The 23,973-nt window shown below is 40.8% G+C and overlaps 1 protein-coding gene across 1 annotated transcript in view; it reads left to right on the top strand.

Annotated features, from left to right (window-relative positions):
* LOC123840951 (disintegrin and metalloproteinase domain-containing protein 32-like) overlaps positions 1–23,973 on the top strand; it is a 193,785-nt gene that overhangs the window by 81,617 nt on the left and 88,195 nt on the right. Inside the window, exon 11 of the mRNA XM_064585520.1 lies at positions 13,621–13,757. Within this exon, the coding sequence (XP_064441590.1) occupies positions 13,621–13,757 (137 nt within the window). The remainder of the gene's footprint in view (positions 1–13,620; positions 13,758–23,973) is intronic.

Genomic DNA, 23,973 nt, shown 5'->3' with positions numbered 1-23,973 from the left:
CTCACCTTCCCTCTGGTAACCATCAGTTTGTTCTCTGCAGTTGAGAGTCTGTTTCTTGATTTGTGCCCCCCTTTCCTCCCCCTGCTTGTTTGTTTTGTTTCTTTTACTCTTGAAATTTTCCCTTTTATAATTTTCTTCTAATTATTGTCTTGTCTTTTTTACTTAAAGAAGTCCCTTTAACATATCTTGTAAAGTCAGTTTAGTGGTGATAAATTCTTTTAACTTTTGTTTGAGAAACTCTTTGTCTCCTTGAATTCTGAATGATAGCATCAGGGAGAGTATTATTGTTTGTAGTTTTCTCCTATCAGCATTTTGAGTATGTCATGCTACTACCTTTTGGCCTGCAAGGTTTCTGCTGAAAAATCAGCTGAATAGCATTATTATAGGGTTTTCTTATATATAACTAGTTGTTTTTCTCTTGGTACTTTTAAGATTCTCTCTTTATCTTAATCTTTGCCATTTTAATTATTATGTGTTGTGGTGTGTGCTTCCTACGGTTTATTTTCTTTGTGGCTGTCTGTGCTTCCTGGACCTGGATGTCTGTTTCTTTCCCCAGGTTAGTGAAGTTTGCAGCCATTATTTCTCCAAATAAGTTTTCTGCTCATTTCTCTTTTACTTTTGGGATCTCTATAATGAGAGTATTAGCATGCTTGATGTACCAGAGATCCTTTAACATATCCTCATTTAAAAATTTTTTTTTTAACTTTTTTGCTGTTCAGCTTGGGCACTTTCTATTTACCCTGTCTTCCCAATCATTAATTCATCTTCTGCTTTCTCTAATCTGTTGTTGATTCTCTCTAGTGTATTTTCATTTCATTTATTCTATTCTTCAAGTCTGATTGTTTTTTATTTTTTATTTTTTAATATTTTATTAATTTATTTGACAGAGAGAGACACAGTGAGAGAGGGAACACGAGCAGGGGGAGTGGGAAAGGAAGAAGCAGACTTCCCACGGAGCAGGGAGCCTGATGCGGGGCTCGATCCCAGGACCCTGGGATCATGACCTGAACCAAAGGCAGATGCTTAACGACTGAGCCACCCAGGCGCCCCCAAGTCTGATTGTTTTTTTAAAAAAGATTTTCTGTCTCTTTGTTGAAGTTCCCATGAGTTCATCCTCTCTTCTTTCCAGTCCAGTGAGCATGTTTTTCTTTTTAAAGATTTTATTTATTTGTTAGAGAGAGAGAGCATGAGCAGGTGTGGGGGAGAGGGGCAGAGGGAGAGGGAGAAACTAACTCCTCCCTGAGCAGGGACCCCAATGCGGAACTTGATCCCAGGACCCTGGGATCGTGGCCTGAGCCGAAGGTAGACACTTGACTGAGCCACCCAGGCGTCCCTCCAGTGAGCATGTTTTTGACCATTACTTTTATCTCTTTATCAGGTAGGTTGCTTACCTCTGTTTTGTTCAGCTCTTTTTCTGAGGTTTTTGTCTTGTTCTTTAGTTTGGAGCATATTTCTCTGTTGCCTCATTTTGTTTTTCTTTTTGCATTTGTTTCTATGAATTAAGTAGAACAGCTACTTATCATAGACTTGAAGAAATTACCTTTTATAAGAACATCCCTTATGGACTGTGTGTACCTGATGGCTTTGGTTGCCTTGCTGGATCTGTAATGCGTGTGGGCTGGAAGTCCTGGGACATCTCATACTGCCCTGGTGGGATGGGTGGAGCTGAAGTGGGCACTCGCCAGGGGGTTCTGGGGCTCTCTGTATAGTGGGTTTTGGCCTGGAGTACCTCAGGATACTTTGCACATATGTCACCTTGGTGAGATGGCTGGTGCTATTGTCGACACTGTCCAAGGATATCCCTGTGTGTGCCACATTGGGGCCACCTTGTGAGGCTTTTTTGGGGGGACCACTGGGTCTGGTGTGGGCCAGGATCCCAGGGCTTACTGAGGCACTAGGCTGGCTAGGGTGCCCTGACCCTGCTTTCGTCTGTGCTATCATGGTGGAGGAGGAATGTAAGCAATGGTACTCTCCTACCCCTCTGGCCCTAGAGAGGTTCCAGAGCTCCCTGGCCACTTGATAGAATTCTAGGGCTGGTTCCTTTATATTCTAGTTGCTCTTTAAACTGTGGCACTTTCCCCCCCTGTATTCCAGAGTGTCCAGGGCTGGTGTTGGCTAGGGGCCCAGGGTTGGCTAAGGTGGTGGGCTGGCTAGGGTGCCTGAATTTTGCTCCCATCTGTGCTATCAAATTAACAGGATAATGTAAACACTGGTGCCAGCCTCTCTGATTCCCCACCACTTGGTGGAGGGTTAGTTCCTTTATATTCTAGTTTCCCTTTTAAATTCTGGCTTTTATTTTTTACTTATTTATTTATTTTATTTATTTTTAATTTATTTTTTAAATTTTATTTTATTATGTTATGTTAGTCACCATACATCATTAGTTTTTGATGTAGTGATCCACGATTCATTGTTTTCGTATAACACCCAGTGCTCCATTCAGTACGTGCCCTCTTTAATACCCATCACCAGGCTAACCCATTCCCCCAGCCCCCTCCCCTCTAAAACCCTCAGTTTGTTTCTCAGAGTCTATAGTCTCTCATGGTTCATCTCTCCCTCTGATAACCCCCCTTCATTTTTCCCTTCCTTCTCCTTAGTCTTCCATGCTATTCCATATGTTTCACAAATAAGTGAAACCATATGATAATTGACTTTCTCTGCTTGACTTACTTCACTTAGCATAATCTCCTCCAGTCCCATCCATGTTGATGTAAAAGTTGGGTATTCATCCTTTCTGATGGCTGAGTAATATTCCATTGTATATATGGACCATATCTTCTTTATCCATTCATCTGTTGAAGGACATCTGGGCTCTTTCCACAGTTTGGCTATTGTGGACATTGCTGCTATAAACATTGGTGTGCATATGGCCCTTCTTTTCACTACCTCTGTGTCTTTGGGGTAAATGCCCAGTAGTGCAATTGCTGGGTCATAGGGTAGCTCTATTTTTAATTTTCTGAGGCACCTCCACACTGTTTTCCAAAGTGGCTGTACCACTTGCATTCCCACCAACAGTGTAAGAAGGTTCCCCTTTCTCCACAACCTCTCCAACATTTGTTGTTTCTTGCCTTGTCAATTTTTGCCATTCTAACTGGTGTAAGGTCGTATCTCAATGTGGTTTTGATTTGAATTTCCCTGATGGCTAATAATGATGAACATTTTTTCATGTGACTGTTAGCCATTTGTTTGTCTTCTTCAGAGAAGTGTCTGTTCATGTCTTCTGCCCATTTTTTGACTTGATTATTTGTTTTTTGGGTGTTGAGTTTGAGAAGTTCTTTATAGCTCTTGGATACCAGCCCCTTTATCTGTAGGGTCATTTTCAAATATCTTCTCCCATTCTGTGGATTGCCTCCTAAAATTTGTATGGAAGCAGAAAAGACCCCAAATTGCCAAGGAAATGTTGAAAGAGAAAAACAAAGCTGGAGGCATCATGTTGCCCGATTTCAAGCTATATTACAAAGGTGTGATCACCAAGACAGCATGGTACTGGCACAAAAACAGACATATAGACCAATGGAACAGAATAGAGAACCCAGATATGGACCCTCACCTCTATGATCAAATAATCTTCGACAAAGCAGGAAAAAATATGCAATGGAAAAAAAGACAGTCTCTTCAATAAATGGTGCTGGGAAAATTGGACAGCCACATGTAGGAGAATGAGACTCTACCATTCTCTAACACCCTACACAAAGATAAACTCAAAATGAATGAAAGACCTCAATGTGAGACAGGAATCCATCAAAATCCTAGAGGAGAACATAGGCAGTAACCTCTTTGACATCGGCCACAGCAACTTCTTTCAAGATACATCTCCAAAAGGTAGTGAAACAAAAGCAAAAATGAACTTTTGGGACTTCATTAAGATAAAAAGCTTCTGCACAGCAAAGGAAACAGTAAATTCTGGCTTTTAAAAATGAATCTGCTCACAGTCCCTCAGTGCTATCTTCCCACACTGTAGCCTACAGCATTGGGGTGGTGTTTCTGTCATTTTTATGTCTCCATCTCTCCTGCCCTTCTCTATGTTGTTCCTCTATCTTATGTTGTCCAGACGCTGTTCAGTGTGCCCTTAGTTCTTTTCCAGGAAGAATTGCCTTATAGGTAGGCAGAGATTGGGTTTGTCTTTGGAAAAGATGAGTTAAGGGTCCTCCTAGGTTGCCATCTGGGAGCCTCTGTTGGTATATGTGCATTTGAGTAAGTGGTCTCGGCAGAGACAGTTCATTATCTGTCAGCTCAGTTTGGGTTCCTAGACATGTCCACTGGTAATGCTCTGGGGCTGGTGAAGCTTGCTCTCAGGGTCTATTTTTGGGTGAGGCTACTGCCTGAGCTCTGGGTTTGGGGATGGAATTGCTGCTAGCTGGTAACAGTTGGATAGGCCTGCTGGCTTGGTTCCCTGCCCAAGCGAGGGTGTGGGAGATGCTCTGCACTTGCCTGGGTTCATTCATCAGGCTTCCTAGATGGGTAGGACAGGTACTTTACTCAGCAGGAGATGGGCTATGATTTAGATTCCCTGCCATGGCTCGGTAGCAGAATGTACCCCAAGTCCTGTATGGCCCATTGTTTGGGGACCCAAAACAGGCAATACCATACACTGAATTCTTGGCTAAATAGGGCAGTGGTTTTGCTCTGAAGATGGAGAAAGCCATGGGCTGTGCTCTCTGTTCAAGTGTCACTCTAAGTGGGCTATGCAGTTTCCCATGTACACTGGTTAGATTCCCTGGTCTAGGCTGGCTGAAGTCTGTATTTAGCAATGGGCAGGACTACAAGTTAGTTTCCCTGCAAAAGTGGAGAATGAGAATCAGCTGGATTTGTAGTCTTGCTTAAGCTGACTTGTACCCTAAGTTCCATGGTCAAATGGTGCCATTGACTTTGCTCTGTGGATGATCACCTCTGCCTGCCATTCTCTCTGTTCAAGAGATGCTGGGCTACACAGCTTTCAGAGGTACCAGCTAGGTTTTCTGTTCAGTTAGGGCCAGGAGCTACACTCAGCGGTCAGTAGGGCTGAGAATTAAATCCCATTCTTGGGCAGAGCAGGAGAGCCATTTCTAGATATTTCTTAGATATTTGCAGTTAAGCTGTCTGGTTGGGCAGGGCCAGGAGCTGCATGCAGCCATGGATAGGGTATGAATCAGCTTCCCTGTCTGGGCAGAACTTACTTTAAGCCCAGGAAGGCTCTCTGTGGCCTTAAGCTGACATGCACCCCGAGTTCCCTGGCCGAAAGGTGCCACTGGTTTTGCTCTGTGGACAATAGCCATGCCTACCATACTCTCCACTTGAATATTACTGGGTTATGCAGCTTCTAGGTGTTATGACCTGAACTCTGGTCAGGTGGGGCTAGAAGCTGCACTCAGCATTGGGAGGGTTTTGACTCAGCTCCCTGCCTGAGTGGGTTTGGGGCACAGACCAGGCTTCAATGGTAAGGATCTTTGATGACCTGAATCAGGAAGACCGGCTGTTCATTGGGTTCCCTGGTCAGACTGCATCACTGACTTAGCTCTACAGATGGGCAAAACTTCCGGTTGGGACTACTTTTGGGTGCTGTGGGTGAGAACTTGGTCTGCCAAGAGGGTTGCAAGTCCCTCCACCCCTCTCTGTCACAGATTTCCCATGGTCAAACCATGTAGCATCCTCTGTGCTCCTTGTGAGGGAAGATCAGACTGGGGACTCCTCTAAGAAGTCACCTTAAATGCTGGGGGAGCTGGATGTCCACCCTGGGCTCTCATTTCCCACTTGAGGTACTGTAGACTCTGGGAAGATCTCCTAGTATGGCACTACACCAGCCTTGGGGAAGGGCAAAGCGGTCAGTGTGTAGCTCCTCCTTTTACCTTTCTAATGTGGTCTGTTTTGTTTTCTGTAGTGCAGGGAGTGCTTTAGTCTGACCTACATGACCTATGACGATATCTTGGTAACATCACTACTGTTGTGATTTAATTCTTTTTTTCTATGCTAATTTTTTATTATGTTATGTTAATCACCATATATTACATCATTAGTTTTTGATGTAGTGTTCCATGATTCATTGTTTGCATATAACACCCAGTGCTCCATGCAGCACATGCCCTCTTTAATACCCATCACCAGGCTAACCCATCCCCCCACCCGCCCTCCCCTCTAGAACCCTCAGTTTGTTTCTCAGAGTCCACAGTCTCTCATGGTTTGTCTCCCCCTCCGAGTTCCCCCCCTTCATTTTCCCCTTCCTGCTATTTTCTTCTTCTTTTTTTTTAACATATAATGTATTATTTGTTTCAGAGGTACCGGTCTGTGATTCAACAGTCTTACACAATTCACAGCGCTCACCATAGCATATACTCTCCCCAATGTCTATCACCCAGCCACCCATCCCTCCCACCCCCCACCACTCCAGCAACCCTGAGTTTGTTTGCTGAGATTAAGAATTCCTCATATCAGGAAGATCATATGATACATGTCTTTCTCTGATTGACTTATTTCGCTCAGCATAATACCCTCCAGTTCCATCCACGTCATTGCAAATGGCAAGATTTCATTCTGTTTGAAGGCTGCATAATATTCCATTGTATATATATATACCACATCTTCTTTATCTAGTCATCTGTCGATGGACATCTTGGTTCTTTCCATAGTTTGGTTATTGTGAACATTGCTGGTATAACATTGGGGTGCGTGTACCTCTTCGGATCCCTACATTTGTATCTTTGGGTTAAATACCCAGTAGTGCAATTGCTGGGTTGTAGGGTAGCTCTATTTTCAACCTTTTGAGGAACCTTCTTACTGTTTTCCAGAGTGGCTGCACCAGCTTGCATTCCTACCAACAGTATAAGGGGTTCCCCTTTCTCCGCATCCCCACCAATATCTTTCGTTTCCTGACTTGTTAATTTTAACCATTCTGACTGGTGTGAGATGGTATGTCATTGAGGTTTTCGTTTGGATTTCCCTGATGCCGAGCGATGTTGAGCACTTTTTCATGTGTCTGTTGGCCATTTGGATGTCTTCTTTGGAAAAATGTCTGTTCATGTCTTCTGCGCATTTCTTGATTGGATCATTTGTTCTTTGGGTATTGAGTTTCATAAGTTCTTTATAGATTTTGGATACTAGCCCTTTATCTGATCTGTCATTTGCAAATATCTTCTCCCATTCTGTCAGTTGTCTTTTGGTTTAGTTGACTGTTTCTTTTGCGGTGTAAAAGCTTCTTATCTTGATGAAGTCCCAATAGTTCATAAGCCCTTGCTTCCCTTGCCTTTGGCGATGTTTCGAAGAGGTTGAGGAGGTTGCTGCCTGTGTTCTCCTTTAGGATTTTGATGGACTCCAGTCTCACATTGAGGTCTTTCAACCATTTGGAGTCTATTTTTGTGTGTGGTGTAAGGAAATGGTCCAGTTTCATTCTTCTGCATGTGGCTATCCAATTTTCCCAACACCATTTGTTGAAGAGACTGTCTTTTTCCCATTGGACATTCTTTCCTGCTTTGTTAAAGATGAGTTGACCATAGAGTTGAGGGTCCATTTCTGGGCTCTCTCTTCTGTTCCATTGATCTATGTGTCTGTTTTTGTGCCAGTACCATACTGTCTTGATGATGACAGCTTTGTAATAGAGCTTGAAGTCTGGAATTGTGATGCCACCAGCTTTGCTTTTCTTTTTCAACATTCCTCTGGCTATGCGGGGTCTTTTCTGGTTCCATACAAATTTTAGGATTTTTGTTCCATTTCTTGAAAAAAGTTGATGGTGTTTTGATAGGGATTGCATTGAATGTGTAGACTGCTCTAGGTAGCATTGACCTGTTCACATTATTTGTTCTTCCAATCCATGAGCATGGAACGTTTTTCCATTTCTTTGTGTCTTCCTCAATTTCTTTCATGAGTATTTTATAGTTTTCTGAGTACAGATCCTTTGTCTCTTTGGTTAGATTTATTCCTAGGTATCTTGTGGTTTTGGGTGCAATTGTAAATGGGATCGACTCCTTAATTTCTCTTTCTTCTGTCTTGTTGTTGGTGTATAGGAATGCCACTGATTTCTGAGCATTGATGAACTATCCTACCACTTTACTGAATTCCTGTATGAGTTCTAGCAGTTTGGGGGTGGAGTCTTTTGGGTTTTTCACATAAAGTATCATATCATCTGCAAAGAGTGAGAGTTTGACTTCCTCTTTGCCGATTTGGATGCCTTTTATTTCTTTTTGTTGTCTGATTGCTGTGGCTAGGACTTCTAATACTATGTTGAATAGCAGTGGTGATAGTGGACATCCCTGCAGTGTTCCTGACCTTAGGGGCAAAGCTCTCAGTTTTTCCCCATTGAGAATGATAATTGCTGTGAGTTTTTCATAGATGGCTTTTATGATATTGAGGTATATACCCCCTATCCCTATACTCAAGAGTTTTCGTCAAGAAAGGATGCTGTACTTTATCAAATGCTTTTTCTGCATCTATTGAGAGGATTGTATGGTTCTTTTTCTTTCTTTTATTAATGTATTATATCACATTGATTGATTTGCAGATGTTGAACCAACCTTGCAGCCCAGGGATAAATCCCACTTGGTCATGCTGAATAATCCTTTTAATGTGGTGTTGGATCCTATTGGCTAGTATTTTGGTGAGAATTTTTGCATCCATGTTCATCAAGGAAATTGGTCTGTAATTCTCCTTTTTGATGGGGTCTTTGTCTGGTTTTGGGATCAAGGTAATGGTGGCCTCATAAAACGAGTTTGGAAGTTTTCCTTCCGTTTCTATTTTTTGGAACAGTTTCAGAAGAATAGGTATTAATTCTTCTTGAAATGTTTGGTAGAATTCCCCTGGGAAGCCATCTGGCCCTGGGCTTTTGTTTTTTGGGAGATTTTTGATGACTGCTTCAATTTCCTTAGTGGTTATAGGTCTGTTTAGGTGTTCTGTTTCTTCCAGGTTCAGTTTTGGTAGTTGATACATCTCTAGGAATGCATGCATTTCTTCCAGGTTATCTAATTTGCTGGCATAGAGTTGCTCATGATATGTTCTTATAATTGTTTGTATTTCTTTGGTGTTGGTTGTGATCTCTCCTCTTTCATTCATGATTTTGTGGATTTGGGTCATTTCTCTTTTCTTTTTGATAAGTCTGAACAGGGGTTTATCCATCTTGTTAATTCTTTCAAAGAATCAGCTCCTAGTTTCATTGATCTGTTCTTTTGGTTTCTATTTCATTAATTTCTGCTCTGATCTTTATTATTTCTCTTCTCCTGCTGGGTTTAGGCTTTATTTGCTATTCTTTCTCCAGCTCCTTTAGGTGTAGGGTTAGGTTGTGTATTTGAGACCTTTCTTGTTTCTTGAGACAGGCTTGTATTGCTCTATACTTTCTTTTTAGGACTGCCTTTGCTGCATCCCAAAGATTTTGAACAGTTGTGTTTTCATTTTCATTTGTTTCCATGAATTTTTTTAATCCCTCTTTAATTTCCTGGATCACCCATTCGTTCTTTAGTAGGATGCTCTTCAGCCTCCATGTATTTGAGTTCTTTCTGACTTTCCTCTTGTGATTGAGTTCTAGTTTCAAAGCATTGTGGTCTGAAAATAGGCAGGGAATGATCCCAATCTTTTGGTACCCATTGAGACCTGATTTATGACCTAGGATGTGATCTATTGTGGAGAATGTTCTATGGGCACTAGGGAAGAATGTGTATTCTGTTGCTTTGGGATTGAATGTTCTGAATATATCGGTGAAGTCCATTTGGTCCAGTGTGTCATTTAAAGTCTTTATTTCCTTGTTGATCTTTTGCTTAGATGATCTGTCCATTCAGTGAGGGGGGTGTTAAAGTCTCCAACTAGTATTGAATTGCTTTCGATGTGTTTCTTTGCTTTTGTTATTAATTGCTTTATGTAATTGGCTGCTCCCATATTAGGGGCATAGATATTTACAATTGTTAGATCATCTTGTTGGATAGACCCTTTAAGTAGGATATAGTGTCCTTCCTCATCTCTTATTACAGTCTTTGGTTTAAAATCTAATTTGTGTGATATAAGGATTGCCACCCCAGCTTTCTTTTGGTGTCCATTAGCATGGTAAATTGTTTTCCACCCCCTCACTTTCAATCTGGGGGTGTCTTTGGGTCTAAAATGAGTCTCTTGCAGACAGCCTATCGATGGTTTCTGTGCCTCCTGGATTTTGATGCCTGGTTCCTTCCCCAAATTAGGGAAGTTCTCTGGTATAATTTGCTCCAATATACCTTCTGCCCCTCTCTCTCTTTCTTCTTTTGGGATCCCAATTATTCTAATATTGTTTTGTCTTGTGGTATCACTTATCCCTCAAATTCTGCCCTTGTGATCCAGTAGTTGTTTATCTCTTTTTCTCAGCTTCTTTATTTTCTACCATTTGGTCTTCTATATCACTCATTCTCTCTTCTCCCTCATTTATCCTAGCAGTTAGAGCCTCCATTTTTGATTGCACCTCATTAATATCCTTTTTGATTTTGACTTGTTTAGATTTTAGTTCTTTTATTTCTCCAGAAAGGGTTTCTCTAATATCTTCCATGCTTTTTTCAAGCCCAGCTACTATCTTTTAATCGTCCTTCTGAACTCTAGTTCCGACATCTTACCAATGTCAGTATTGATTAGGTCCCTGGCAGTTGGTACTGCCTCTTGTTCTTTTTTTTGAGGTGATTTTTTTCTGTCTTGTCATTTTGTCTAGAGGAGAATAGATGAATGATAGAACAAAATGCTAACAGGGTAACAACGACCCCAGAAAAATAGACAGTAAACAAATCAGAAGAGACCCAAAACCAGGGAAAAAGAAAGGGAAAGAAAGAAAAAAGAAAAAAAAAAAAGAAAAAGATTAACCCCCCCCCAACCAGAATATGATCAAATATGATCTGGCTTGTGCATAGATCAGTGCCACACACTAGATTTTGGGCATATTTTGGTCTGTTAGAAGAAAGTGCCTCCCAAAATTTTAATGAAAGAAAAATTTATATATGTACAAAAATAAGGGTATATATGATGAAGGGATGGAATATGACTGTAAAGATGAAAATTTAAAAGATTTTTAAAAGGAATTGATATAATAAGAAGTTGGTTGAAAACGAAAGAAGAGGATTTAAAAAAAAAAAAAGAAAAGGGAGAGAATGTGATCAGGCAGGAGACTAGAACAAAGCCATATATATAGAGATTTAGGGTATATTTTGGTCTGTTAGAAGAAACTGTATCCCAAAATTTTAAAAAGAGAACAACTTATATATATATACCAAAAATAAGGTTAACTACTATGAAAGGATGGAATATGACTCTAAAAATGAAAAATAAAAAAGATTTTTTAAAAAAGGGATTGATAACATGTTGGTTGAAAAAGGGAAAAAGAAAAATTAAAAAAAAAAGAAAAAGGAAAAAAGAAAATTAAAAAAATTAACTTTGAAAGACTAAAGAGTCATTGGAAAAAAGCCATGAATTCTTTTTTTTCAAGGCATTAATTCCATGTGCAGTATTACCCTAGTGCTGGAGTTCTGCCATTCTCATTGATGGGTAAACTTGGTTTTGGCTCGCTGTTCTTGCCGATCTTCTTGGGGAGGGGCCTGTTGCCATGGTACTCAAATGTCTTTGCCGGAGGTGGAATTGCCCTGCCCTTGCTGGGGGCTGGTCTAAGTAATCCACTCGGGTTTGCTCTCTGGAGCTTTTGTTCCCTGCAAGCTTTCCATATAGCTTTGGAGGACAAGAGTGAAAATGGCGGCCTCCCAATCTTCGACCTGGAGGAGCCGAGAACTCGGGGCCCCACTCCTCAGTGTGCCCCCAGAGAAAAGCAGTCAATCACTCCCGTCTCCCTGGTCTCTGGTCGCACTCCGTGCTCACCCGGCCTGTGACCGAGCATTTCTATCTCTGGCACATGACTGCATGTGGAGTCTCCAAACCCAGTAGATCGGTGCTATGTGCTCCCACGCCCCTCCTCCCACCCTTTCTCCCCCGGGGAGGTAGGGGAGTCTCCCTGGATCTGCCGCTTGTTGGGTCCCTGCTAGAATAGCAGTGGCCCGACTCTGCTGCCCATCACGGTTTATGGCAAACCCAAGCTGAGAGCCCACTCCTCAGCTCCGTCTTTGCAGCCAGCTTCCCCGTTCCAATATCTGGGAGTTCTGCCACACTCAGGCACCCCCAGTCTTTCTGTGACACCGGCGGTCCTGAGACCACACTGTCCCAGCGAGGGTTCCACCCCCCGCCTAGTCACTGGAGCGATGTCCCTCAGTGGAGCCGACTTCTAAAAGTTTCGATTTTGTGCTCTGTTGCTCTATCACTTGCTGGTAGCGGCTGACTGAGGCCCCCTTCCCCTGCTGTCTATCCTCCCGAATATCTCCTCGGATTCACTTCTCTGCATGTCCTACCTTCCAGAAAGTGGTCGCTTTTCTGTTCAGAGAGTTGTTGCTATTCTTTTCTTTGATCTCCTGTTGAGTTCATAGGTGTTTAGAATGGTTTGATCCCTATCCAGCTGAATTCCTGGGATCAGACGAAATCCAGGTCTCCTTCTCCTCCGCCATCTTGCTCCTCCCCCCTGATTTAATTCTTAATATGGACCTGGAGGCCATGACGGTTGGTGAGACAAATGACCTAGGTATTGTCATCAAAAGTTGTTTTTGTTGGGGCTCTGTCATATTGTTTAGAGGGAGGCTTCCTATCCTGGAAAGGGAAATCCAAGTATATTTGTCCATGTCACTCCCAATTGTTCCCTTCCCAAGGTTCAGATTCTAACTCCTTCCCTATCAGATCTGGTAGATTTGGGAATTAAGTTAGTGCTGTAGCCCTGCAGTCCTTATGCTTGGTGCATGATCCTCAGCCATGTCAATCCAACCACTATAGGAGATGAGGAGTTACTACAGTGCTGCTGCAGAGGCTTACTAACTGCCTATTTGCATTCTCAGTTGCTCAGTCATAGCTTTCCCTTTATATTTCTCATAATATGTATCCTCTAGTGCTATCATAACAATCCAGTTGAACCCTAAGTTTTTATTAGAGCTTGTCATTAGAACAGTGAAGTGCCTTGATCTTCCTCACAACCTGCCCTCACCTGTACCTTATTCAATGCCAGACGTGGTAGTAACTGGAGAAATCATGATGTTATTGCATATCATGAATTACCAGTGTCACATCTCTCCTTGGCAAGGAAGTTATCTCTGCACTTGTTAAATATGTGAGCGGCATTATACAAGAATGCTACCTTGGATGTCTTTCTGTTGTTTCTCCTGATATGAGTTACTGAGTCATGGAGAATCCTGTTAGGAAGCTGATAGCACACTTAAATGGAGTAATTGGTTACATGGCCACTTTCTGTGCTGGGAAGCAGAATATCATGTGGACTATTCTAAATGAGTACAAGAGCTATCATAAGAAATTATGTAAATTGAAGATCATGTTCTATATAGCCAAAAAATATAATGAAAAACAGCCCTTTTATATAGTTATGATAGCTACTTAAGAATTATATTAGGTATTCTGTTGTTAAATCATGATAGAGATTGGCATAGATTCAATTTGCTTATATCTCAATAAAATTTCATAAGAACTTTAGCTTTTCACCTGTCCAAGGAGCTGTATTTTCTATTCTTAAGTATTTGATAAAATAATAAATATGTTCAAAATTAGAAAATTATTACTTTTTATCACCTTTCAATGACTTGTCTTTCATTTGAATTTTTGTTTTTGTTAATGTAGTACCCCAAGGAGATAACTTTGGAGGCATTTTCCATTATTGTTACGCAGATGCTTGGACTCAGTCTGGGAATATCCTATGATGACACAACGAAATGTCGCTGTTCAGGAGCCATTTGTATAATGAATCCAGAAGCTATGTAAGTTTATTTAAAAGTAAGATTTATTGGTTATGTTTATTTTGTTTTAAATATTTGAAGTGCAAAATTTAGTGTTAACTTATAGTACCAATTAGCTATAAATGGACCAAGTACTACAAAATATAAACCTGAAATTTTAAGTGTAAGAGAGTTGGAAAGAGATGTACCATTAAGAACAAAGATAACAAATCTAATTTCAAAGATATATTAGCAAGGGAATGAGACTGTATTTTGTGAAATCTCATAGTGAGGATTGTTAAAAATATGTCAGAATAGAGTGGCAGGATGGATAAAAGAACAAGACCCATCTGTATGCTGCCTACAACAGAAAAACACAAACTGAAAGTGAAGGTTTGGAGAAAGATATTACATGCAAGTGGAAGCAAAAAGAATCTGGAGTAGCAATAGCTGTATCAGACAAAATAGACTTTACTTTTTTTAAGGCAACAAAAGTATTTATTACAGGAAATGTCAGAACTTTGCTTCATTACAAATAATTTGTTTTTAATATTATTTTGATTTTGATTCTTTTTTTTGTTGCATTTTTTTTTTTTTTAACATTTTAGGTAGTTAACATACACTGCAATATTGGTTTCTGGAGTAGAATTCAGTGATTCATCACTTACATACAATACCCAATGCTCATCATAACAAGTGTTCTCCTTAATACCAATCACCTATCTAACCCATCCCCCACCCACCTCCCTCCATCACCCCTCAGTTTGTTCTCTATTGTTTAGAGTCTCTTACAGCTTGTTTCCCTCTCTCCTTTTTTTCTTTTCCCCCTTCCCATATGTTCATCTGTTTTCTTTGTAAATTCAACATATGTGTGAGGTCATAGGGTATTTGTTTTTCTCTGGCTGACTTATTTCACTTAGCATAATACACTCCAGCTCCATCCAAGTCATTGCAAATGGCAAGATTATATTCTTTTTAATGGCTGAGTAATATTCCATTATATATATATATACACCACATCTTTATCCATTCATCAGTTGATGGACATTTGGGCTTTCTCCATAATTTGGCTATTGTTGATAATGCTGCTATAAATTTTGGTGTGCATGTATCCCTTTGAATCACTATTTTTGTATCATTTGGATAAATACCTAGAAGTACAATTGCTGGGTCATAGGGTAGCTCTATTTTCAACTTTTTGAGGAACCTCCATACTGTTTTCCAGAGTGGCTGCACCAGTTTGCATTCCCACCAGAAGTGTAAGAGGGTTCCCCTTTCTCTGCATCTGGCCAACACTTGTGGTTTTAGCCATCCTGACAGGTTTGAGATAGTATCACATCATGGTTTTGATTTGTATTTCCAAAATGATGAGTGGTGTTGAGCATTTTTTCATCTGTTAGCCATCTGGATGTCTTTTTTGGAACAGTGTCTGTTCATGTCTTCTGTCCATTTCTTAATTGGGTTATTTATTTTTTAGGTGTTGACTTTGATAAGTAAAGTCTTTGTAGATTTTGGATACTAACCCTTTATCAGATATGTCATTTGCAGATATCTTCTCCCATTCCATATGCTGACTTTTAGTTTTGTTGATTGTTTGCTTTGCTGTGCAGAAGGTTTTTATCTTGATGAAGTCCCAATAGTTCATTTTTGGTTTTGTTTCCTTTGCCTGTGGTGAGTGTCTAGTAAGAAGTTGCTATGGCCTAAGACAAAGACATTTCTGCCTATGTTCTCCTCTAGGATTTTCATTATGGTTTCCAGTCTCACATTAAGGTCTTTCATCCATTTTGAATTTATTTTTGTGTATGGTGTAAGAAAGTGGTCCAGTTTCATTCTTCTGCATGTTGCTGTCCAGTTTTCCCAACACCATTTGTTGAAGAGACTGTCTTTTTTCTACTGGATGTTCTTTCCTGCTTTGTTGAATATTAGTTGACCATATAGTTTTTGGTCCATTTCTGGGTTCTCTATTCTGTTCCATTCATCTGTGTGTCTGTTTTTATGCCAGTACCATAATGTCCTGATGACTATAGCTTTATAATATAGCTTGAAATCTGAAATCATGATGCCTCCAGTTTTGTTTTCTTTTTCAGAATTGCTTTGGCTATTTGGGGTCTTTTGTAGTTCCAGACAAATTTCAAGATTGTTCTATTTCTGTGAAAAGTGCTGGTGGTATTTTGATAGCGATTGCATTAAATACGTAGATTGCTTTGGGTAGTATAGACATTTTAACAATGTTTTTCTTCTAATCCATGGGCATTGAATGTTTTTCCATTTCTTTGTGTCTTCCTCAATTTCTTTCATAAGTGTTCTATAGTTTTGAGAGTAGAGATCTTTTACTTCTTTTTTTTTTAAAAAGGTTTATTTATTTATTTATTTATTTATTTATTTATTTATTTATTTGAGAGAGAAAGAGAGAGATCACATTTGGGGGGAGATGTAGAGGGAGAGAATCTTCAAGCAGACTCCCCGAGGAGCACAGAGCCTGATGTGGGGCTGGATCTAACAACCCATAAGATCATGACTTGAGCCAAAACCAAGAGTCGGATGCTTAACCAACTGAGCCACCCAGGTACCCCTAGGTATTTTACTTCTTTAGTTAGATTTATTCCTAGGTGTCTTATTGTTTTTGGTGTAACAGCAAATGGGATGGATTCCTTGATTTCTCTTCCTGCTGCTTCATTATTGGTGTATAGAAATGTAACAGATTTCTGCACATTGATTTTATATCCTGTGATTTTGCTGAATTCATGTATGGGTTCTAGTAATTTTTTGGTGGCATCTTTTGTGTTTTCTACATAGAGTACCATGTCATCTGTGAGTAGTGAAAGTTTGACTTCTTCCTTGCCAATTTGGACGCCTTTTTTTCTTTTTGTTGTATGATTGCTGTGGCTAAGATTTTCAGTACTATGTTAAATAGTAATGGTAAAAGTGAACATCATTGTCTTGTTCCTGACTGTAGGGGAAAGGCTCTCAGTTTTTCCCCGTTGAGGATAATATTAACTGTTGGTTTTTCATATAGTGCATTTATGATGTTGAGGTACGTTCCATCTATCCCTACTTTGTTGAGGGTTTTTATCATGAAAGGATGCTGCATTTTTTCAAATGCTTTTTCTGCATCTATTGAGAGCATCATATGGTTCTTATCCTTTCTTTTATTAATGTGGTGTGTCACATTGATTGATTTGTGGATGTTAAACCACCCCTGCAGCCCAGGAAAAAAAATCCCACTTGGTCATGGTGAATAATCCTTTTCATGTAATGTCGAATTTGATTTGCTAGTATTTTATTGAGAACTTTTGCATCTATATTCATCAAGGTTATTGGCCTGTAATTCTCCTTTTTAGTAGGATCTTTGTCTAGTTTTGGAATCCAGGTAATGCAGGCTTTGTAGAATGAGTTTGGAAGTCTTCCTTCCACTTCTGTTTTTTGGAACAGTTTCAGAAAGGTAGGTATTAACTCTTCACATGTCTGGTAGAATTCCCTTGGGAAGCCATCTGGGCAGGACTTTTGTTTGTTGGCAGATTTTTGATTACTGGTTCAGTTTATTTGCTGGTTTTGGGTCTCTTCAAATTTTTTATTTCTTCCTGTTTCAGTTTTGGGAGTTTGTAAGTTTCTGTGAATTTGTCCATTGCTTCCAGGTTGCCCAATTTGTTGGCATATAATTTTTTATGGTATTCTCTTACGATTGTTTTTATCTCTGCAGTTTTGGTTGTGATCCTTCCTCTTTCATTCATGATTTTATTTATTTGGGTCCTTTCTCTTTTTCTGTTTGATAAGTCTGGCTGGGGGTTTAACAATCTTGTTAATTCTTTCAAAGAACCAGCTCCTGGTTTTGTTGATCTACTGTTCTACTGTTTTTGTGTGTTCTATATCATTGATTTCTGCTCTAATCTTTATTATTTCCCCTCTCCTGCTGGATTTAGGCTTTATTTTCTCTTTCTTTTCTAGCTCTTGTAGGTGTAAATTTAGGTTGTGTGTTTGAGACTTCTCTTGCATCTTGAGGAAGGCCTGCATTACTATATACTTCCCTCTTAGGACCACCTTTGGTACATCCCAAAGGTTTTAGACTGTCATGTTTTCATTTCCATTTGCTTTCATGTATTTTTAAAGTACTTCTTTAATTTCCTGGTTGACCCATTTATTCTTTAGTAGGATGTTCTTTAACCTCCATGTATTTGTGGTCCTTCTACATTTTTTCTTGTGGTTGACTTCAAGTTTCATAGCACTGTGGTCTGAAAATATGCATGCTAAGATCTCAATCTTTTTGTACTTTTTAAAAAAAGATTTTATTTATTTATTTGTCAGAGAGAGAGAGAGAAAGCACAAGCAGGGGGAGCAGCAGACAGAGGGAGAGGGAGAAGCAGACTCCCCGCCAAGCAAGGAGCCCAATGTGGGGCTCGATCCCAGGACCCCGGGATTGTGACCCGAGCCAAAGGCAGACGTTTAACCGACTGAGCCACCCAGGCATCCCTCAATCTTTTTGTACTTGTTGAGGGCTGATTTGTGACCCAGTGTGTAATCTATTCTGGAGAATGTTCCATGTGCACTCAAAAAGAATGTATTCTGCTGCTTTAGGATGAAATGCTCTGAATATATCTGTTAAGTCCATCTGGTTCAGTGAGTCATTTAAAGCCCTTGTTTCCTTTTTTTTTTTTAATAATGCTCCTTGCTTTTTCTTAATTTTTTTATTAACATATAATGTATTATTTGTTTCAGGGGTACAGGTCTGTGATTCATCAGTCTTACACAATTCGCAGCGCTCACCATAGTACCTACCCTCCCCAATGTCCATCACCAGCCACCCCATCCCTCCCACCCCCCCTCCACTCCAGCAACCCTCAGTTTGTTTCCTGAGATTAAGAGCCTCTTATGGTTTGTCTTCCTCTCTGGTTTCATCTTGTTTCATTTTTCCCTCCCTTCCCCTATGATCCTCTATCTTGTTTCTGAAATTCCTCATATCAGTGAGATCATATGATACTTGTCTTTCTCTGATTGACTTATTTTGCTTAGCAAAATACCCTATAGTTCTATCCACATTGTTGCAAATGGCAAGATTTCATTTTTTTTGATGGCTGCCTAATATTCCATTGTATATATATATATATACCACATCTTCTTTATCCATTCATCTGTTGATGGACATCTAGGCTCTTTCCATAGTTTGTAAAGCCCTTGTTTCCAGTTGTTGATCTGTCCATTGCTGTGAGTATTATTATCAATGACTTTAAGTTTATTATTAGTTGATTTATATAACTGGCTGCTCCCAAGTTGGGGGCATAAATATTTACAGTTGTTAGATCTTGTTGGGTAGAGCCTTTTATTATGATATAGTGTCCTTCTTCATCTCTTATTACAGTCTTTGGCTTAAAATCTAGTTTGTCTAATATAAGGATTGCCACCCCAGCTTTCTTTTGATGTCCATTAGCATGGTAAATGGTTTTCAACCCCCTCACTTTCAATCTGGAGCTGTCTTTGAGTCTAAAATGAATCTTTTGTAAGCAGGATATCAATGGGGCTTTTAAAAAAATCCATTCTGATACCCTATGTCTTTTATTAGAGCATTTAGTCCATTTACATTCAGAGTAATTACTAAAAGATAGAATTTAGTGCCATTGTATTACCTGTAAAGTCACTATTCCTGTAGACTGTCTCTGTTCCTTCTTGTATTTGTTACGTTTGGTCTCTCCTCCCCTCTCAACAGGTCCCCTTTAATATTTCTTGGAGATCTGGTTTAGTGGTTGTGAACTCATTTAGTTTTTGTTTGTCTTGGAAACTCTATCTCTACTTCTATTCTGAATGATAGCCTTGTTGGATAAGGTATTCTTGGCTGCATATTTTTCCCATTTAACATGTTGAATATATCATGCCAGTCCTTTCTGGCCTTCCAGATCTCTGTGAACAGGTCTGCTGCTCACCTTATGTTGTTCACCCTTGTAGGTTAAGAACCTTTTGTCCCTAGCTGCACTGTGAATTCTCTCTTTATCTTTGTATTTTGCAAGTTTCACTATGGTATGTATTGTTGACTTGTTTTTGTTAATTTTGAGGGGAGTTCTCTGTGCCTCTTGGAGTTGAGTGCCTCTTTCCTTCCCCAGTTTAGGGAAGTTCTCAGGTATAATTTGTTCAAATAAAGCTTCTGCCCCTTTTTCTTGCTCATCTTCTTCTGGGAGTCCTATGATATGGATATTATTTTGCTTTATGGTTTGCTGATTTCCCTAAGTCTGCCTTCCTGATCTAATAGTTTTCTTTCTGTCTTCTTTTCAGCTTCATTATTTTCCATAATTTTATCTTCTATATCACCTATTCTCTCCTCTGCCTCTTAAGTCCTCATTGTGATTATATCCAGTTAGTTTGCATTTCAGTTATAGCATTTTTTTCTTTTAATTTCAGCCTGACTAGTTTTTAGGTCTTTTATCTCTGCAGCAAGAGTTTCTCTGGTGTCTTCTATGGTTTTTTCAAGTCCAGCTAGTAGTCCTATGACTGTTGTTCTAAATTCTTGTTCAGATATATTGTTTATATCTGCTTTTAGCAAGTCCCTGGCTGGGATATCTTCCTGACCTTTCTTTTGGGGAGAATTCCTCCATCTTCTCATTTTGGCTAAGTTTCTATCTTTTTCTGTGTTATAAAAGCTTGTTATGTTTCCTGCACCTCAGATTAATGCTATATTAAAAAGAAGTCATACACTGTCCAGGGGCTGGCACTTCAGAAAGTGTTTTTGGTGTGTGCTGTGTGCACTCTGCTGTTGTGTTTTGGCTGCCCTTTCCCATAGGTCAGTCCTCTGCAGAGTTCCTCTTTGCTTGCAATGAGGAGTGTTTGGAACTTTATCTAGGTGTGCTTTGATTTGTTTGTTAAAGTAAGCCTGGACAAAAAAAGAAAAAAAAAGAAAAACACCCCCAAAACCCAAAAAACTTGATCCAAAAAAAGCCTGATCCAAAAAAATAAGAGAAAAGGAAAAGGAATGAAAAAAACCAAATGGGTAATCAAAAACTATTAGTCTGATTACAAGGAAAAAGAGGCCTGATCCCCCCCCAAAAAAAGAAAAGAAAAAAAAGAAAGGAAAGGAAATGTAAAAACAGTCTAACAAACAAAATACTATAAGCCTGATTCCAAGAAAGAAAAGAAAGAAGAGGGAAAAAAAAGAATAAGGAAAAGATAAAAGAAGAAAAGATTAAACAAAAAAACACCCCACAGCCTGGTCCTATTTGCACCGGAACTGAAGAATTGAAGGGGACGCATTGAAGCTCTGTAGATCAGTAGACTTGGTGCCTGCGGTGTCCAGCCTGTGTGGCTCTTCTGGGGCAGAGGCCCGCTGCACTGGCTCAGAGTCAGTCCTGTCCCATTGAAAATGCATTTGCCAATCGCAGGGGGCAGGTTTTGATGTCAACGGCTTCTTCCTCCGCTGGGGCTGCTGTGTTGCTCTCTGAAGTCCGACCGTGTTGGTGGTGAGGGTGAAATGGTGCCACGCCACTCTCTCATACCTGGACAGGATATCTCACATTTTATGCTGTTCAGGAAGCCCTCACAGAAAAGCAAGGGCCGTCAGCACCCTGGCACCACAGCTTTCCTGTGTTTTATTTTGGCATGCAGCTGGGATTCAAAATTCCAAAACTTAAGGGACCCAGCGCCACAGGGATCCACTCCCTTCTTCAGATTAGAGCCTCACTGTGCTCTGACTAGTGCCCTTTGTCCCAGAAAAAAGTCCCACATCTGCGTGGTGTGCAGAATATATGGTGTGGCACCAGGAAAAGCAGAGACCAGGTTCTCCATCCTCTGCATGCTCCTTTGTCCCCTGCCAGTGAAAGGCCCTTTGCCGGCGCCCAGAGGGTCTTTTGTCCTTGGAGAGGCAATACACCCTTTTCCAAATGGACTTCAGGAAGGGGAACAGTTTCTCTCAGTGCATTGCAGGAGATCCCTACACCACTTTGTGTGCTCTCTGGCCACCGTCCTCCTTCTCCCCAGAAGCACATGCCACAGTTCTCCTCTGGCAAAAGTCTTGCACTTCCAAAACCTGAGACTGAGCTCCACACTGTTTGCAAAAACACCTGCCACACTCAATTCCCCTGGCTCCTTAGCCTGTGGTCCGTAGAAGTTTTCTCGTGCAAACCCAAGGCCGCACTCTCTTAAGCCTTCTCAACCTTTCTCTCCCCATGGAAAGGGTTTCCTACCCTCCTCAGCACAGCACTTTTTCTCTCCCCCAATTCACTTCCACATGCCTCACAGCTGCCATGCTATCTCCCTTCAGCTGTTGAGACCCTTCTTCCAATCCTCAGATTAATTTCTGGGGTGTTCCAAGTGATCTGACCTCAATACAGCTCTGCTTAAGGGACAAGGAAGGCCCAGGGTCCCCCTATTTCTCTACCATCTTAACTCCTCCTGGCTTTCTTTTGATGTCCATTAGCATGATAGATGGTTCTCCATCTCCCATTTTCAATCTGCTGGTGTCTTTAGGTCTAAAACGAGTCTCTTGCAGGCAGCGTATAGATGGATCTTGTTTTTTTTTTTTTTTTTAAATCCATTCTGATACCCTATGTCTTTTGACTGGAGCATTTATTACATTTGCGTTCAGAGTGATTATTGAGAGATGTGAATTTAGTGTCACTGTGTTACCTATAGAGTTGGTGTTTCTGGTAATGTTCTCTGGTCCTTTCTAGTCTTTGTTGATTTTGGTCTCCCCCCCCCCCACTCCAAGGGTCCCCTTAATATTTCTTGCAGGGCTGGTTTAGTGGTTGTGAACTCCTTTAGTTTTTGTTTGTCTGAGAAACTCTTTATCTCTCCTATTCTGAATGACAGCCTTGCTGGATAAAGTTTTCTTGGCTGTATATTTTTCCCATTCAGCACATTGAATATATCTTGCCACTTTCTAGTTCAGACATTTTACTTATATCTGGATTGATATATCTGGCCATGAGTGCTATTTCCTGTTGTTTCTTTTGAGATGAATTCTCCATCTTGTCATTTTGTCCAGAAAAGAAAAGTAGAAAAAGAAAACAACAACAAAAGTAGATCCTGGGTGTATTTTATAGTCTGCTTGTTAAAAGAAGGTCCATCCAAAAATAAATAAATAAACAAGCAAACAAATAAAAATATAAAATATATGTAAATAAAAATTAAAAAACAAAAACAAATAAAAAAGGAATTAAAAAAATTAAAAAATGAAAAAGTAATAATAAAAAAAACAAAAAGGAAGTTAGATCCTATTTCCCTTAGAGCTGAAGCTCTGTAGCACTCTAAGATCAGTAGACTTGGTGTGTGCAAGATGTTTGTGCTGGTCTTCTGGGGAGGGGCCTTGTTGCCCTGATTCTCAGGTGGACTTGCCCTGGTGGGGATGTCTCTCTAGGGTGCAGGGGGCTCTGGCCTCCACTAGGTGGCTCGGTTTTGCTCCCTGAAGGCTTTCAGTGCTGATGGGCTGGACGAAAATGGCAGCCCCCGCCTCTGCCACCCGCCCTCTAGCCCTAGTGCTGAGAGTTTATGCCCCCAACTCTTTAGGAAGCCGTCACAAGAAGAACAATCAATCTTGTGTCCCCAGCTGCCCTCAGATCCCTGCCTTCTCCTTGCCTGTGTCTGAACTGTTTCATCTCTGGAATGTGACTGGGTTTCAGAACTCCAAATTTTAGGGACTCCCCTGGTGCGGACCTGCCGCGCTCCCGTGGGGAGGGTCTCACTGCACGTTTGCCTGTGGCCGGCCTGTGCCAGGGTGCAGCCACACCACGGCGCAGCAGTTCGGAGTTCATGGCGGCGCCGAGCAGAGAGCCGGCAGCACACTCGCTGCCCTCAGCCGGAGTCTCCACTCCTATCCTGAAAACAGAGCAGCACATCTGCGCCACTTGTTCTTGTGACCCAGGAAATCCTCAGACCACCCTGTCCGCTCCTGGGCTTCTAACCCTCTTTGCCCCCTGAGCACCTTTAAGCCAGGCACAACGCGGGCAGGGGCGGATGTCTAAGATTTCAGATTTTGTGCTCCTCGGCTTATACCGCCTTGCGGTAGTGTCCCTAAGCAGGACTCTCCTGCGCGTTACCCACAGTTCTCTCTCTCCCAGATCAGCTCTCTGCGCCGCCTGTCTTCCAAACGGCGTTGCTTTTCTACTTAGACTTGCAGTTTTCTCTCGACCTCAGATTGATTTCTTGGTGTTAAGAATTTGATAATTATCTAACTGTATTCGAGGGACGAGGCAAGCTTAGGGCCCCCCTACTACTCTTGCCATCTTAACTCCTGCCCGCAGGTTTATATAGTGTTCTACATTTTTTTTATTTGTGAGAAGGTGTT

Source organism: Mirounga angustirostris, unplaced genomic scaffold (genome assembly GCF_029215605.1).
Source record: "Mirounga angustirostris isolate CCGP_5_RB_7025 unplaced genomic scaffold, mMirAng1.0.hap1 SCAF_2, whole genome shotgun sequence".
NCBI lineage: Eukaryota > Metazoa > Chordata > Mammalia > Carnivora > Phocidae > Mirounga > Mirounga angustirostris.
This window is presented reverse-complemented; position numbering and strand designations above follow the sequence as displayed.